Source organism: Pygocentrus nattereri, chromosome 14 (genome assembly GCF_015220715.1).
Source record: "Pygocentrus nattereri isolate fPygNat1 chromosome 14, fPygNat1.pri, whole genome shotgun sequence".
Taxonomy (NCBI): domain Eukaryota; kingdom Metazoa; phylum Chordata; class Actinopteri; order Characiformes; family Serrasalmidae; genus Pygocentrus; species Pygocentrus nattereri.
In genome coordinates, this window is record NC_051224.1 from 29631555 (window position 1) to 29646664 (window position 15110).

At 41.5% G+C, this 15110-nt stretch overlaps 1 protein-coding gene across 1 annotated transcript; it reads left to right on the forward strand.

Moving 5' to 3' along the window:
- Positions 1-542: 542 nt before the first annotated feature.
- Positions 543-2444, forward strand: drd5a (dopamine receptor D5a). The gene has a single exon (XM_017705357.2). It carries the CDS (start codon positions 909-911, stop codon positions 2376-2378), a length of 1470 nt encoding a protein of 489 aa, XP_017560846.1. The 5' UTR covers positions 543-908; the 3' UTR covers positions 2379-2444.
- Positions 2445-15110: the final 12666 nt, after the last annotated feature.

A 15110-nucleotide genomic window follows, 5' to 3' on the forward strand; every position in this document is an offset into this window, starting at 1 on the left:
TTGCCGCCGTTATATACAAGCCAGACACGTCGCGAAATATGAAGTTTAAAATCACCAGAAGGCAACAGCGTGACCTCAATACCACTAATTAGAGAGGCTGAAACTGGTGACGCCAGCAGTGCACGAACAGAAAAATCCTAATAAATTAATCCTGAACCCTGAATCCTACAAGTGGATTCATTACACGTCCACATCCACTCAAATTCTCTCTCTCTCTCTCTCTCCATTCTCTCTCTTCCTCTCTATCCCTTCTCCCTTCACTCTCAATTAATTTCTCCTACCCACTCCTCCCTCTCTCTCTCTCTCTCTCTCTCTCTCTCCCACTCTTCATTATCTCTATCTGAGTTCTCTTTTTATTCTCGCTGTATCCATTCTGTCAGCCCCAGTCTTCCTTCCTTTTTTCTCTCCCACCTCCATTCTCTCTCTCCCTCCCTCTCTCTCTCTCTCTCTCTCTCTCTCTCTCTCTCTCTCTCTCTCTCTCTCTCTCCCCCCCCCTCTCTCTCTCTCTGTTCCTCTCCCCCTCCCCTCTCCTAAAGCTCTAAATAGCTCCGTCCTCACCGTCTATCCTGTATCTGTCTCTCAGTCTCTGTTGCTGTGCGGCGCTGTGCGCGGAGCTCTTGTGGTGTTAGGAGGTCTTTTGGTTTCCGCGATGGCGCTTCCTTCCCCGGATTAACGCACGCGCGCAGTGGAGTTTTCATTTGTTTGTTTGTCTCTTTGCTTTTTTTTTTTAATTTATTTTTTTATTTTTTCTACTACTCACTTTTTTTTTCCTCAAATGCTGACCGAAGGCCGTGAGCGCCCGCGCGCGCTCGTGCTCTGCGCACGGGGCGAGAGCCCGAGCGCGCAACAAGACGCGGCGGTACCGCGCGGGCGCGCGCGCACACACCACTGACCCCGCGGGCGCGCGCATGGAGACGCCGGCGCGCTGCCTGTCCTCCTCCTCGTCCAGAGCCGTTCCTCCACCTCCCGCTGCTCCCCCGCCGATGTGGAACGGCACGGAGGCGGACGCGCGTCCGGCGTTGCGCGCGCTCACGGGCTGCGTGCTGAGTGCGCTCATCCTGTGGACGCTGCTGGGCAACGTGCTGGTGTGCGCGGCCGTGCTGCGCTTCCGCCACCTGCGCACCAAGGTGACCAACACGTTCATAGTGTCGCTCGCGCTCTCGGACCTGCTGGTGGCCGTGCTCGTGATGCCGTGGAAGGCGGCGGCTGAGGTGGCCGGCTACTGGCCGTTCGGCGCCTTCTGCAACATCTGGGTGACCTTTGACATCATGTGCTCAACGGCGTCCATCCTCAACCTGTGCGTCATCAGCGTGGACCGCTACTGGGCCATCGCCAGTCCTTTCCGCTACGAGCGCAAGATGACCCAGCGCGTGGCCTTTGTCATGATTGGAGTCACGTGGACGCTCTCCGTGCTCATCTCCTTCATCCCCATTCAGCTGAACTGGCACAAGGCGCATGCCGACAGCACGCGCTCCACCTCCAGCACCGCTGACATGGACTCTCCTGAGGAGCACGCGGGCGCTCCGGCGCGCGAGGACTGCGACTCAAGCCTGAGCCGCGAGTACGCCATCTCTTCGTCGCTCGTGAGCTTCTACATCCCCGTGGCCATCATGCTCGTGACTTACACACGCATCTACCGCATCGCGCAGACCCAGATCCGACGTATCGCCTCGCTGGAGCGCGCGGCCGAGCACGCGCAGAGCTGCCGCGCGGCGTGCCGCGAGCACCAGCAGCTCCAGCAGCAACACCACCACCAGAATCACACGAGTACGCTCAGAACGTCCATCAGCCGCGAGACCAAAGTGCTGAAGACGCTCTCGGTGATCATGGGCGTGTTCGTGTGCTGCTGGCTGCCCTTCTTCGTGCTCAACTGCGTGGTGCCCTTCTGCGCCAGGACGAGCCCCGGGGGCGGAGGTGCGGGCTCGGGAGCGCGGCGCTCGGGAGACGCGAGCGCGGGCGCGTGTGTAAGTGACACCACGTTCGACGTCTTCGTGTGGTTCGGCTGGACCAACTCAAGTCTGAACCCCGTCATCTACGCCTTCAACGCCGAGTTCCGCAAGGCCTTCGCGAGCCTGCTGGGCTGCAGGCGCCTGTGCACGAGCACACCCGTCGAGACGGTCAACATCAGCAACGAGCTCGTGTCCTACAACCAGGACACGCTGCTGCACAAGGAGATCGCCAGCGCCTACGTCAACATCATCCCCAACGTGGTGGAGTGCGCCGAGCGCGAGGACACTTTCGACCGCATCTCGCAGCTCTCGCGCAACAACGACGACCTGGACGACCTGGCCACGGACTCGGCGTGCGAGCTGGACCGCAGCGCCGCCGACATCAGCCTAGACGCGCTCGCGCCATTCACGCCGAACGGCGTGCGTTAGCCGTTAGCAACGTCTGTGACATCACGTGCTCTGTCATCCTCAACCTGCCCGCCAGGTGTTGGCTCTGTGGAGGGAGGGGCTGATAAGGGGGATGGAAAGCGGTGGGGGCAGGTGGGGGTCTTAAATGTGTCACTGTGTTTATTGTTGGGATGAGGTTAATGTTGGACCTGCTGTGCCGTTCCGCACCGGATTTGCACGAGCCGGCCGGCACGCGGCCTGAATGCATTAGAGATTTGAGGCCGTTAGCTAATCCCATAAAAATGGGACAGAAGATGCCACCAACGAACAAGAGTGGAAATGGAAAAAATATTCACATCTTTCATTCATTCATATAAATGTATACACACACACACACACACACACACACACACACACACACACACACACACACATATATATATGCATACATACATACATATGTTTGTGTATGTATGTATATATGTAGAAATGCATACCTATAATACTGAAAAAAAGTGATGCATTAAATTTCACTTAATTTATGTACAATTTCCACATGAATAAAACGACAGTAATCTACATTAATCTAGTAAATTCAGTGCATCACTTTTGTTCAGCCTATGCACATACACTCACAGAGCCAAACACAGAAGTGCCCATTGTCCCACCCTCTATCTATCTATCTATCTATCTATCTATCTATCTATCTATCTATCTATCTATCTATCTATCTATCTATCTATCTATCTATCTATCTATCCCTTCCCTTCTCTCTCCTCCCTGGTACATACGTAGATGACTTTCTGACTCACCTCCTTCCCTTCTGTGTGCTGACCTCATTATCTGGTGACCCTCTTGGTGTCCACAGCTGGGTTCCAGCACCTTGACACAAGCTCCCATGCACTTCTCTGGTCTCTCGCCCACCCTCTCTCACCCTTCTCTGTCTCATCCTCTATTTTACAGAGACACTTTACTGTGACTCGAACTGACACTGTACATTAGTTTCTGAATGGAAGTTGTACTGTACTGTAAACCCTTTGGGCATGACGAGTTTCATGATGTACTGCTGCAGTCTACTGATTTATTATTTTTTTTATATATAATATGTAATTTTTTTTATCATAGTGGTGTGTTTATAAATGCACCAGTATATTCAGAGATTAATATGATGTTGGCAATTACAGGCTCGGCTACAAAGAGGCAGACAAAGACCGATATGAATGACAATGTCAGACAGTATCTCTCTCGCTCCCTCTCCCACCCCCTCCATCTTTTTCTTTGCCATTATAAACTGTGTAGACTGACTGTAAGCTGATCACTTACCTATGAGAATGTGAACGAGATTCTGCAGAGTCTGTCTTACTTACGCCCTGTGGGTTTTTTTTTTAAACTGTATGTACGACACAATATGAATGTATGCAGTCCTTCAAACAGTGATGTGGACCAGAGTGATGTTTTTTTTTTTTTTTTTTTTAATAAAAGGGTCTTCACAGTGGTACATGTTGTGGTCGATGTTTGCTGCCTTTGACACAGTGCTGTGCAAAATTTACCCTTAACTTAAAAAGCAAAAAACATATACTTAACAGACAGTTACATCGAACAACTAAACATAATTCCAGGCTTTTTAGTATTTCGCATATTTTTTTCACACCTCCAAAGTTCAGTCTTAGACGTTGGTTGCACTTCCTACTTCCGACCCAAGTAATCCCAAATCCCGTGATGCTGAGGTCTGGATTCCCAGACCTGGGGTGGAGTCCAGTATTTTTCTCAGTAAGGGCTTCTTGATAGCTACACATCCTTTCAGAATCATAGCTTCGAGTTGTCTTCTCACAGTGGAAGGATGGACGGAAGTACCTGTGGATTTTTTCAGATCTGAAGCAACCATGGAGCTTGATGTTCTCGTCTCCCTCTTGGCTTGTGTGGTTATTACAAGTCCCATTTTTTATTTTTTAACATTTTTGAACTCCCGTTTTGAAAATTCCTGCTTTCATACACAGCATTTTATGTGTGAGTTGTAGGAGGCTTGATTGAGTGAAGTTTGCAGATGTGGCTGCTGATGTTTGCATAAAACTCGAAAACAAAAGTGCAAAGTTCCTTTGGAGCTCATAAAAGAATCACATGTGGTTCCCTTAAGAAATTTACTGTAGTGTTTATAAGCTTTAAGATACATATGTGACATACACAAACATTTATGACAAGCATTGTTTGTCATAAAGGTTGCATTCGCCAGCGTTGATATCAAGTTGACCTAACTTCTCAGGTAATAGTGATAGGCTAGCCTGGTGGTGTAGCATTTTAAACAGGAAACTCAATGTCATGTAGTGAACCACAATTCATTAGGTTGAAAGGGATTAGCCATGCAACAGTAGCTATAAATGAATGCATCTGTGTGCAGAACACTGAAAAGTTAATGGTGAGATTAAACCCTGAGAAGAAACAATTAAACCTTACAGACTGTTTCTGTTGGGTGTGTTTGTGTGTTGGAACTGTCAGAAAACTGTCTGACCTTACTGACCTCAATGAAGCCAGGCAGTGGTCAGAGCCAGATCTTTCCTGGGGCAGAAAACAGACCACAGCCAGTCTGCCATAGAAAAATTCAGCATGAAGATCAGACACTTTTGACTGCTTAACACTCCCGTTTTTGGAAATAGGAGGTAAAGCTGGCATCAGAACAGTGGAAAATTGCTCACGTACACACAAGTGTTTTGTCCTTTCCTAAATCCATCTATGCAAGTTATTAGTAGTGTTGTCAATTTTTTTCTATCTCCTGGCAACCTTATTGTTAGTGTTTCTCCAGAATATGCTATATTTTGCTTGTGTCTTTTGCCTTCCCAATGGCTTTTTCACAAGGATGAGCAAAATGTTTTTCGAGAATAGTGATGGATGATTACTGAATACACAGTCCTGAAAGTTTTTTACTAACATATTCATTTACAATACATAACAATGTATGTTTAGAATAAATATCGAGAAGGCAGATGTGAAATTAATGCTCCAAATACCCCTTGTGCAGGATCCAATACTGATGCCAAACTTATCACTCGCAAATGTCCACTACAAAGAAGACAGCTTTAGCAGAGTGACACTGAGATTAATAACTGATCATCATATTAATTTATCAGTCTACTCAGGCTTTAGCAGAGCTCAGTGACACAGAGATTAAACATTAATCATCACATTGGTTTATCAGTCTACTCAGGCTATAGCAGAGTTCAGTAACCCCGAGATTAACAACTGACCTGCTTATTGATTTATCAGTCTAAGCAGGCTTTATCAGAGTTTGGTAATGCTTAGATTAACAACTGATGATCACTTTGATTTATCAGTATACTCAGTCTTAGCAGAGCTCAGTAACAATGAGATCAATGACTGATTATCACATTGATTTTTCAGTCTACACAGACTTTAGCAGAGCTCAATATTGTTGAGATTAACAACTGACCATCGCCTTCCTTTATCAATCTACTCAGTCTTTAGTACAGTTCAGTAACAGAAATTAACTGATGATCACATTGATTTTTCAGTCTAAACAGGATTTAGCTGAGCTCAGTAACACTAAGTTTAACAACTGATCATCACCCTGATTTGTCAGTCTACTCAGGATCATCACAGTGATCTTTCAGTTTATTCAGTCCTTAGTACAGTTGAGTAACAGTGAGATTAATAACTGATCACATTGATTTATCAGTTTACTCAGTCTTTATTAGAGTTTGGTAACAAAGATTAGTAACTGATCTTTACATTGATTTATCAGTCTACTTAGTCTTTAGTATTTTTGCTTCACAATGTCAGATGTTTTTAAAATACCCAATAATAAACTATATAACAATAAACTGTATGTATTTTATTTAGAGGTTAAGTGTTCATAATGAATGGTCTGGCGACCTGTCCAGGGTGTATCCTGCCTTCCACCCAATGACAGCTAGGATAGGCTCCCCACCATGACCCAGAAAGATGAGCGGTTTAGATGATGTGTGTGTGTGTGTGTGTGTGTGTGTGTGTGTGTGTGTGTGTATGTATATGTGTATGCGTGCATGCGTGCTGCATGTTCATAATGAGTTTTCCTCCTTCTATATTCTGAATACTAAATTTCCTAATGTAACTTAGACCTGTTCTTTTCCAATGTGTCAGCTCTTCTCAGAATATGTCCAAAGTAAGATAGCTTTACTTTGCTTATCTGGGCTACAAGTGAGAGGTCAGCCTTGATTTGATGAAAGATCTGTTTGTTTCTTTGCTGGCCAAGGTACTCTCAGACGTGAGCACCAAAGTTCAAAGGCATCATATTTTTTTCCATCTCGCTTGTTTACTGTGCAGCTTTCACGCTTATAAAAAAGCACAGAGAAGACTATAACCTTGACAGTTCTGATATTTGTTTGTACAGACAAATCATTGTATTTTGAAGATCTTTAAAAGCTCCTACGTACTTTTTCTGTTGAGTGCCAATCTCTGTCAAATTTCTTGAGCGCTATACCCTGTGTTGTTAATAACTGATCCAAAAGCTGTCCACCATTCCCACGTCTTATTTTCTTTAATGGAAATGTTTACAGTCTTTCTTGTTGTCATAGCCTTAGCCTTTTTCACATTGAACTGAAGTCACATCTTTTCACCTCATTCAAAATTCAACCACACACAGATTGTTTAAAAGGCCATCTCCGTTCCCCCTCTCTGTATTAGGTCCTTCCAATTTTTCAGTTGGTACAGGTTTGTAATTGTTCAGGATGACATGAGCCAGTTAAGACACTTGTTGAGTCGTTTTGCAGCATCTATCTTCTTTGGTGTGCATGTATGTAAACAAACCACACACACACACATTTTATTATTTCATTGTACATCAGAGTTCAGAAGTTCCCCTGTTCAAGTTGTGTGGTAATGGCTCATAGCAGAAAAATTCACCACTTTTTTTTTACTATGGCTTTGATAAGAAGTATGTTGTTTTATAAACTACCAGAAATAACTAGTGAAGCTACAAATGTATTCTGAGTTATTACATGTATTTGTGATGGTAAAATAGTGGTAAATCTGGAACAACAACAACAACAACAACATTTATAATAAATAAATAAATAATGGGGGACTACTCTGCGTTAGAACACCCTATATGTAGAGTGTGTCTCTGAGATAAACATTTTGAGTCAAATGATTGTCTCAAATCTACAGTTAAACAAATCCTAGGCATCAAACTGCATTTATAACCATTTCATGTAATAATAGCTTATTGTAAAGGAGCTTTCAGAGGCATTAACCCCTCATATAGCCAGGGCCCTGGGATTTAAGGGTTTAAATTCTTTGGGCCAGCACCACTGTGAACAGGTTTGACTCTGGAATTTTCTCTAGAATTAAATCACTCAAAATGACTCTGTTTATGTCCTAACAATGTAATTATAAAAAAGTTTGGAAATCCCATTTTTGGAAAGGTTGGAAATTTGTTCCTGTTTGAGCACATCTACTATTTTATCTCTCTCTCTCTCTCTCCCCCTCTATCATTGATGTTCAAAAAAGGCAGACTTGTCTGTGATAAAGTTCAAACTCATTTAATATCAGTCTATAAACAAGTTTAAACACCAATGTTCAGGGAAAGTTCAGTAGTTTAAAGCACTTGTTTGTGCTGTGTATGACTATGGTTGTACAAGCCAATGCATAAATGGCAAGTTTTAAAAAGCAGCTTAAAATCTTTTTAGCTTAGCTTTTCTAAATTTAAAAATTGCATTGTCTTCAAATGCTGTTTTATGAGCATTTTCTTTGATCTTTTTAATGATTTCTATCTTTCACTGAACTACACTTTATTTTATTCATTTCAATTTACTACTGTAACAAGTTCAATTCAATTCTTATCTCATTCACAATGTTTTAATTATGCTATTCTTGTTTTTGCTGTTGTGCTTGTTCCTTCACATTAAAGCCCCATTGTTTTAATAATCATAAAGGTAACACTTTATTCGGAGTTTATGATTAATAGAACTTTAACAGAGTATCAGTGAAGAAGCAGCAGTGAAGCATCTGAATAGATAATAATGTATACATAGAAGTATACATAGAAGTAAATATCATCAAAGATGTTCTGTTGATACATTTCTTATATTAAGTAGATGTATTGTTAATATGTTACTTCCATTATGCAAAACCTAACCTTACCCAACCTTACCTAAAACCTAACCCTAACCCTGGCCTTAATCCTAAACTTAAAACTTAACCTCAACCCAAAACCTAATCCTAACCCTCAGCCTGCCCCTAATCCTAACCCTAACCTTAACCTCAACACACAATCTAATCCTAACCATCATATGTTTTTAAGATGTTACTGAGAGTCTGTTGAGTGTTTGTTTCATCTATAGAGGACCACTCAAAATAAAGTGTCACATGGCAACAACAGTAACAATAACAACAATAATAATAATAACAACAACAATAAACAAAATATTAAAAGTGCTGTACTGAGATTTAAAATGGAAATGAAAAAGAGTGGATAAATACAATGGCTTGATCATACTTAAATAAAAATGAAATACTTTTTTTTTTCTCCACAGAAATCATTAGGCCTTCCTAGAAGGCCCTAATGCTTCCCAACTAAATAATAGTAATGGCACAGAAATAAAAACAGCCTGCTTAATTCTAAGGGATACAGAAAAGCTGGAAAATGGTCATGTAAAAATGAATTATGACTGTTTAAATACATAACAAGCAAGCTCTCTGACTCACAGAGAAATCTTTGTTTCTGAAATATCCCTACTGGAATCAACTCTTTACTGGAGATAAAGTGTGTGGAGTGTCAAGTGAGTGGAGAGGGTTTTTAAAGCCAGTCATGTTTCTGTCTTTTCTGTTTTAACAATTGATTTCAGAAAGATCAAATCAATAACAGGCGCTGAATTCAATTAGGAGAAGCAGAGAATGAAAGTAGGTGGATGCACTGAGACTGAATTGTAGTTCATTTTTAAGAGACATGCTCAAAGTCACAAGCGCTGGCTTTAATTATGACCTGTCCAGTTCCACACAGAAAGCTTGTTAAAGCCCACCCCTGCTCCCTCCATCTGATAGGATTGTAATGCGAGATAGCTAATTATCGCTGCTCAAACACAACCACTCATTTACTCTCCAAGTCTTAGAAATTCAGGGACTGTCAATCAAATATTGAGTTATTTATTTTCATTGGATTACATACTTTTGTCAGGAAAAGCAACTAAGGAAACAAAGATTAACAGCCAGAAAAGAAAGAAATACTAATATAGAAGCAGCATATAATAAAGTACGGATATCAGTGTGAATGATACGCTATCTACTCTAGCGCTCAAGTGTGTGGAGAGCAGACAGGACAGATGGGATCATTTGTACGAACTGAGGCAGAGAAGGTGAACACTATCTGAGCAACTCGAGTTACAAACTGTGTCAGCGTTCTCTCAGAGAGACAGAGATGGAGATGGATACACTTCTGCATGACCTAGACCCTGTTTTACTCTCGCACTCTTCTTTCTGACACAAAGCTCTCCATCACACCACTTCTCCACAGTGTTCATGGTCGGATGAAGCTAAATCTAAAAGAGTTAGAAGCTCCATTCTTGGAAAAAGCACAGACCAGCATACTAGGTCACCAGCAGCTATAGCTGATATGCTGATCTCCATCAAAACCAACTTATGATATATTTTGGATGCTGGTATGCTGGTCAACTAGCATGACCAGCTAAACCAGCACCAGACCAGCATAAACAAGCTTAGGTCAATACGGAATTCATGCTGGTCTATGCTAATATATCCACGACAAAGGTTAGGGTTAATAGAACCCAGTCGGAAATCTGGATATCAGTTTCTGGGAGTAAAATTGTGAAAATGTTGGGAGTGATATTGGTGGCTACCACAAATAAGAATTTAACCAACACTTCACGCAAACACCTTCAGCATTTTCTGAGTTATAGTCGTTTGACTAAGTATTGAAGGATTCCCTGCTAGCAAAAAACAGCATAGACCAGCATGGCCAGCCACCAGCAAAGGCAGCACATCAGCACATGTTGTGTTTTGGATGCTAGTATGCTGGTCAGCAACAATGAAAATCTATATACTGGTCACCAGCAAAATCAATCAGCACCAGACCAGCATAAATTTTGTTTTTCATATTTCCTAGTCATACTCCTGAGCAGAACTAATTTTGTCTCTTTACTCTTCCTGAGATAATGACTGCCCTCCCATCCTACTGAACGCTGTTGGAAGACTGACCATCAGGGCCTCCTCCTCACCTATCACCAACCCCCAACCCGCTCTCCTGTTCATTTGTGCAAACTGCAACACCCTCAATTACATTACTGTGCCAACCAGATGTGCCAGCATTGAGAGAGGATGGACTGTTTCAGCTCACTCCCACTTTTCATAAAGACTCAGTCAGAGACTGCCTCAGTCAGAAACTGCCTCTACCAGTGCAGTTTCTAAAGCTTTACCATCAAGACTCCAGACTTCAAGCAGAGATGCTCTTAGCTTTTATTTAATATTTAGCTTATTAAATTGTAAATACTGTTTGACCAGAGGAGGATGGGTCTCCCCTTGTGAGTCTTCGTTCCTCCCAAGGTTTCTTCCTCCAGTCTGAGGAAGTTTTTCCTTGCCACCGTTGCCTCTGGCTTGCTCACTGGGGGATATATGTTGTAACTATGTTTTCAAACTTCTGTAAAGCTGCTTTGTGACAACATTGTTATAAAAAGCGCTATACAAATAAACTTGAATTAAATTTAATAAACCAGCTCAAACCAGTTTAGACCAACAGGGAATTCATGCGTTTTTTCAGCAGGGTTCTCCAAGTAATATAAAAACCCAGAGTCACCATAAAAAGTAAAAAGAGTATTTACATAAAATTAGAGCCTATAAAACATTAAAAATGCAAGCTAGCTAGCTTGCTCACTGGAGGTCAATCAGACTGGAGAGAGTTTGATGCAGATATGGTACCCCCTCAAAGTAGCTGGTTGTCATAGTGAGGCCACATGAAACTGCTGTGATGTGAAAGAGACAAATTTTGTTCAGAAGAGGCTGAAGGTAACAAAACAAAAGACTGCTGAAAAAACATGTGCATTTAGGGTGATAATGACAATTCTCCCTGACCAATCAGTAGTCTGCAGTTTTTACACATCACATTTTGATATTGGCGGAAGTCGCTTGGAACATCAGTAGAGATGATGCCAAAATAATACCAGATACTACGTAAGTCAAGTAGAGTAGAGTCAAGTCGAGTTCAGCTGGTACCATTTGGTGGAAAAGAAGCTTTATTGTTAGTTTGTTGAACTTAATGGGAAACTCACAGGTAATGAAAATATTTACATTTATTGTGTGTTATTTATGTAAAATTATATTTTATATGCTTGTGAAAGGCCACACTGTTAGGATAGAACAGGTATGTTTTTGATTGTGCAGTCGAGGCCTTTAGGAATGAACATCTGGTTGATAGGCTAATCAAAAATTCATAGGTATCTTATAGTTTATAGTCTATTTTTGCAAAATTTAAAATACACACAAATAGACTAAGATAACATGCAGAGAGGGGCAAAAAAACTGATAGGCTTTTATAAAGCCTCCACCATACAACATAATATACAACATAATGATTTAAATATTAGCATCAGCATAAAACATAAAACAAAAACTCATGAATATGTTAGCTTCTGTTGTTTGTTAGCTATGTTAACATTGTAAAACTACTTGCTAGCATAATATGGCTGAAATTAAGGGATAGCCCACAGGCGAAAAAGCAGCAAGTATACTGTGGAAAAGGACTTTAGGATCCACACACAGTGTGAATAGGACAAGGCAGCAGAGTTCACATGAGGATGAGACTGGGAGACTGTATTAGAATGAAATAAAACTGCATCACCATCCCACCTGGCAAAACCACACCATGCCACAGCAAATTCTGCTAAGAACTGTGGGAAAGCAACTTCCCCAGGGGCAGAAATAAGCTAGAATTCTCTCTCCAGCTTTTGAGCTAGCATTATCCCTCTGCACTCTTTCAGATATTATTAGTAGTCATATGTCCAGATGCCAGTGGTTTGGTGTTGGATATCCCACTCAAGGGCACAGCTAGGATCACCGATTTCCACTGATCTCTTACATCACATAAAAGAGTTAGAAACACACTCTAGACTCTCTATTTCTCTCTCTCTCTCTCTCTCTCTCTCTCTCTCTCTCTCTCTCTCTCTCTCTCTCTCCTCTCTCTCTCTCCCTGCCCCCTCCCTCTTTTCTCTGTGTGTATAGACTCAGAAGAAGAATTTTTCTTCATCTATGGTGGCACTAATACCTTCAGGCATTTGTCTCTAGCCCCCTGCTGCCTATTGGTAAAGGGGTGACGGCTGGTCCAGACACCCTTGGTGTGGGTATAATTACTTGAGTTAGACTGTGGGAATTTTCCTCAGCTCACATCTGTTACTGCTTTGTATCTGTATGTTTAGTGGTCGCTTTCTGAAGTGAATGTTGAAGAATTTTGATTCAGATTTTTGCAAGAGCACAGCTTTTACTGTACTATTTTTTTAAAGGGCCTATTTAATGTAAAAAATATATTTCTTTAAATAAAAGAATTTTATATTTTGTCTACACTTTCTTAAAACACATAAGCCTGACTGTTCATTTCCCAGTGTATGTATGGAAACTAAGCAGCAAAACAGTGACCACTCACTTAAACTATCACAATTTATCCCCTCCCACTGAACTGATAAGGAGTGTTCTTACTGCAGACAATCTGTAGCAGTTATTGAAGTAGAAGATGCGGCCTCTTCATTAAGTACACCTGCTTGTATGTACAAGAATCATCGATTTTAGCAGCTCCACTTACAATATAGGAGTGATTTGTAGATCTACAATTGTAGATTATAGCCCATCTGTTTTTTCTGCATGCCCTGTTCTTCAATGGTCAAGACACCACAGAGCAGGTGGTGGATCATTCTTAGCACTGCAGTGACAGTGAAGTGGTGGTGACATGTATGTATGTAGTATGTGTTGTGCTGGTACGAGTGGATCAGAGACAGCATAGTTAGGGTGTCTACACACTAGACAATGCAAAGACGGAGATGTAGACACACATGCTTGCAGATATTGTCTGTCTAGATGGCTGGAGCGGACTTTGTACTGTTTGAAATCCAGCAGGAAACAAAACATTTGGACCAGGAACAAAGAAATATGGACCTCCAAAAGAAAATTATGGTGATGGCTGTGCACAGAGCCAAGCACACAACAGCTGCAAAGAATTCATACAGAACAGGAAAAGAGTACATGGCATACGATGCAGCATCCTAACTGAAATATTGGAAGGCTGTGTTTCTGATGCTGTGTCAGCCTCTTGTGTGTTGGCACACTTATACTCCTCAGAGTCAAGACAAAAGTGTGAGACAAAAAAAAGCAAAAATAGAACTTTTTGGCAATATTTTTTCATATTTGGAGAAAGAAGGTATGATTCCAAAAGCTCCAAACCAACAGTGAAGCATGGGGGTGGGAGCATCATAATATGGGGCACCTTAGAGAACATCATACATGATTGAAAAAAAAAACAAACAAAACAAAACTAAAAAACATGAATGCACAATGTCCCAGGACATATTAGATGATAATTTGATCTCATCACCCAAGAAAGTGGACATTAAAACACTCCAAACATTCAGTTAAATAACTCAAGACTGGTTTCTAAAACAGGTAAAATGCTTGCATGGTCCAGGCAATCTCATGACTTGAATTTCATATATAAATTATGGAGGACTTTGAATTTGTAGTGCTGCAAAAAGCAAATGACTTTTCATTGCAGACATCTCAAAGCTGTAATTGTCAATAAACTAATGTTAGTTGTGGTGTCTCATAGGTTTTTTGTTTAGGTTTATGAATACATTTTTAGGTTCATATGTAAGTTCATATTTTATATTTTAAGTCAAAATATATATTTTGTGTATAAATTTGAGGCAGATAGATGCACTAAGAGTATATTAAATAACAAAACCAACTCATTCAGTGTCTGAAAACCTTTTTTTCCTTCATGTAATATTCATCTTAAAGGCACAGACAGACAACCAGCCTGTTTAATTATAAATACAGTGTACTGTAATTGTAAAGGAATTTGTCTGTTTTAAAACACAAAACATTATACATTAAAATATTGGCCCTTATGATAAACTTTAGTCCCCTTTGGACTTTTAGATCCCCCTTCCCATCACCATAAACTATAGTCTTTATAGTGAAAGATGACAGTTCACAAGATGCCTATATGGTACTTAGGGATCTGGTAGGACAGGGCTTATGTGTTACAGTGTGAGTATGTAGTCTCAGGTGGGCTGCTGCTCAACTTGTGAAGGGCAAACTGACTGTCCTGATTGTAAAGTAGTGTAAGTCCTAGGTCACTCTGTTCCTGACAATTTATTTCTGATTAGAAACATAATAGATTTCTTGCTCTACACTTGTATTGAACTTCTCTTCCACTGTGTTCTCATATCTACCATCCTGTATCCGTCCCTCACAATCATTAGTTCACTAGGTCTTTTTTTCTGACAGACCATAGGTCACTGGTTAGTGGCCTCTTATAGGTCATTGTTCAATATCCATTTCACAAGGGGAGGCTCAGTCTCATCCTGGCACAAGAATTAGTGAGTCAGATTGGGTTCTGCATACTTCTCTTGAGAGCCCCCTCTGATGAAGTGTCATCTGCCTATAGAAAAATAGTAAAGTCTCAGAACTTGTCAGCTGATGGCAACTTTTGAGCATAATACATTCTATGACTCTTCAAACTTTGTGCTAGCAGCTGGCTGAAAATGTAGCTAATTAATGCCAACAGAC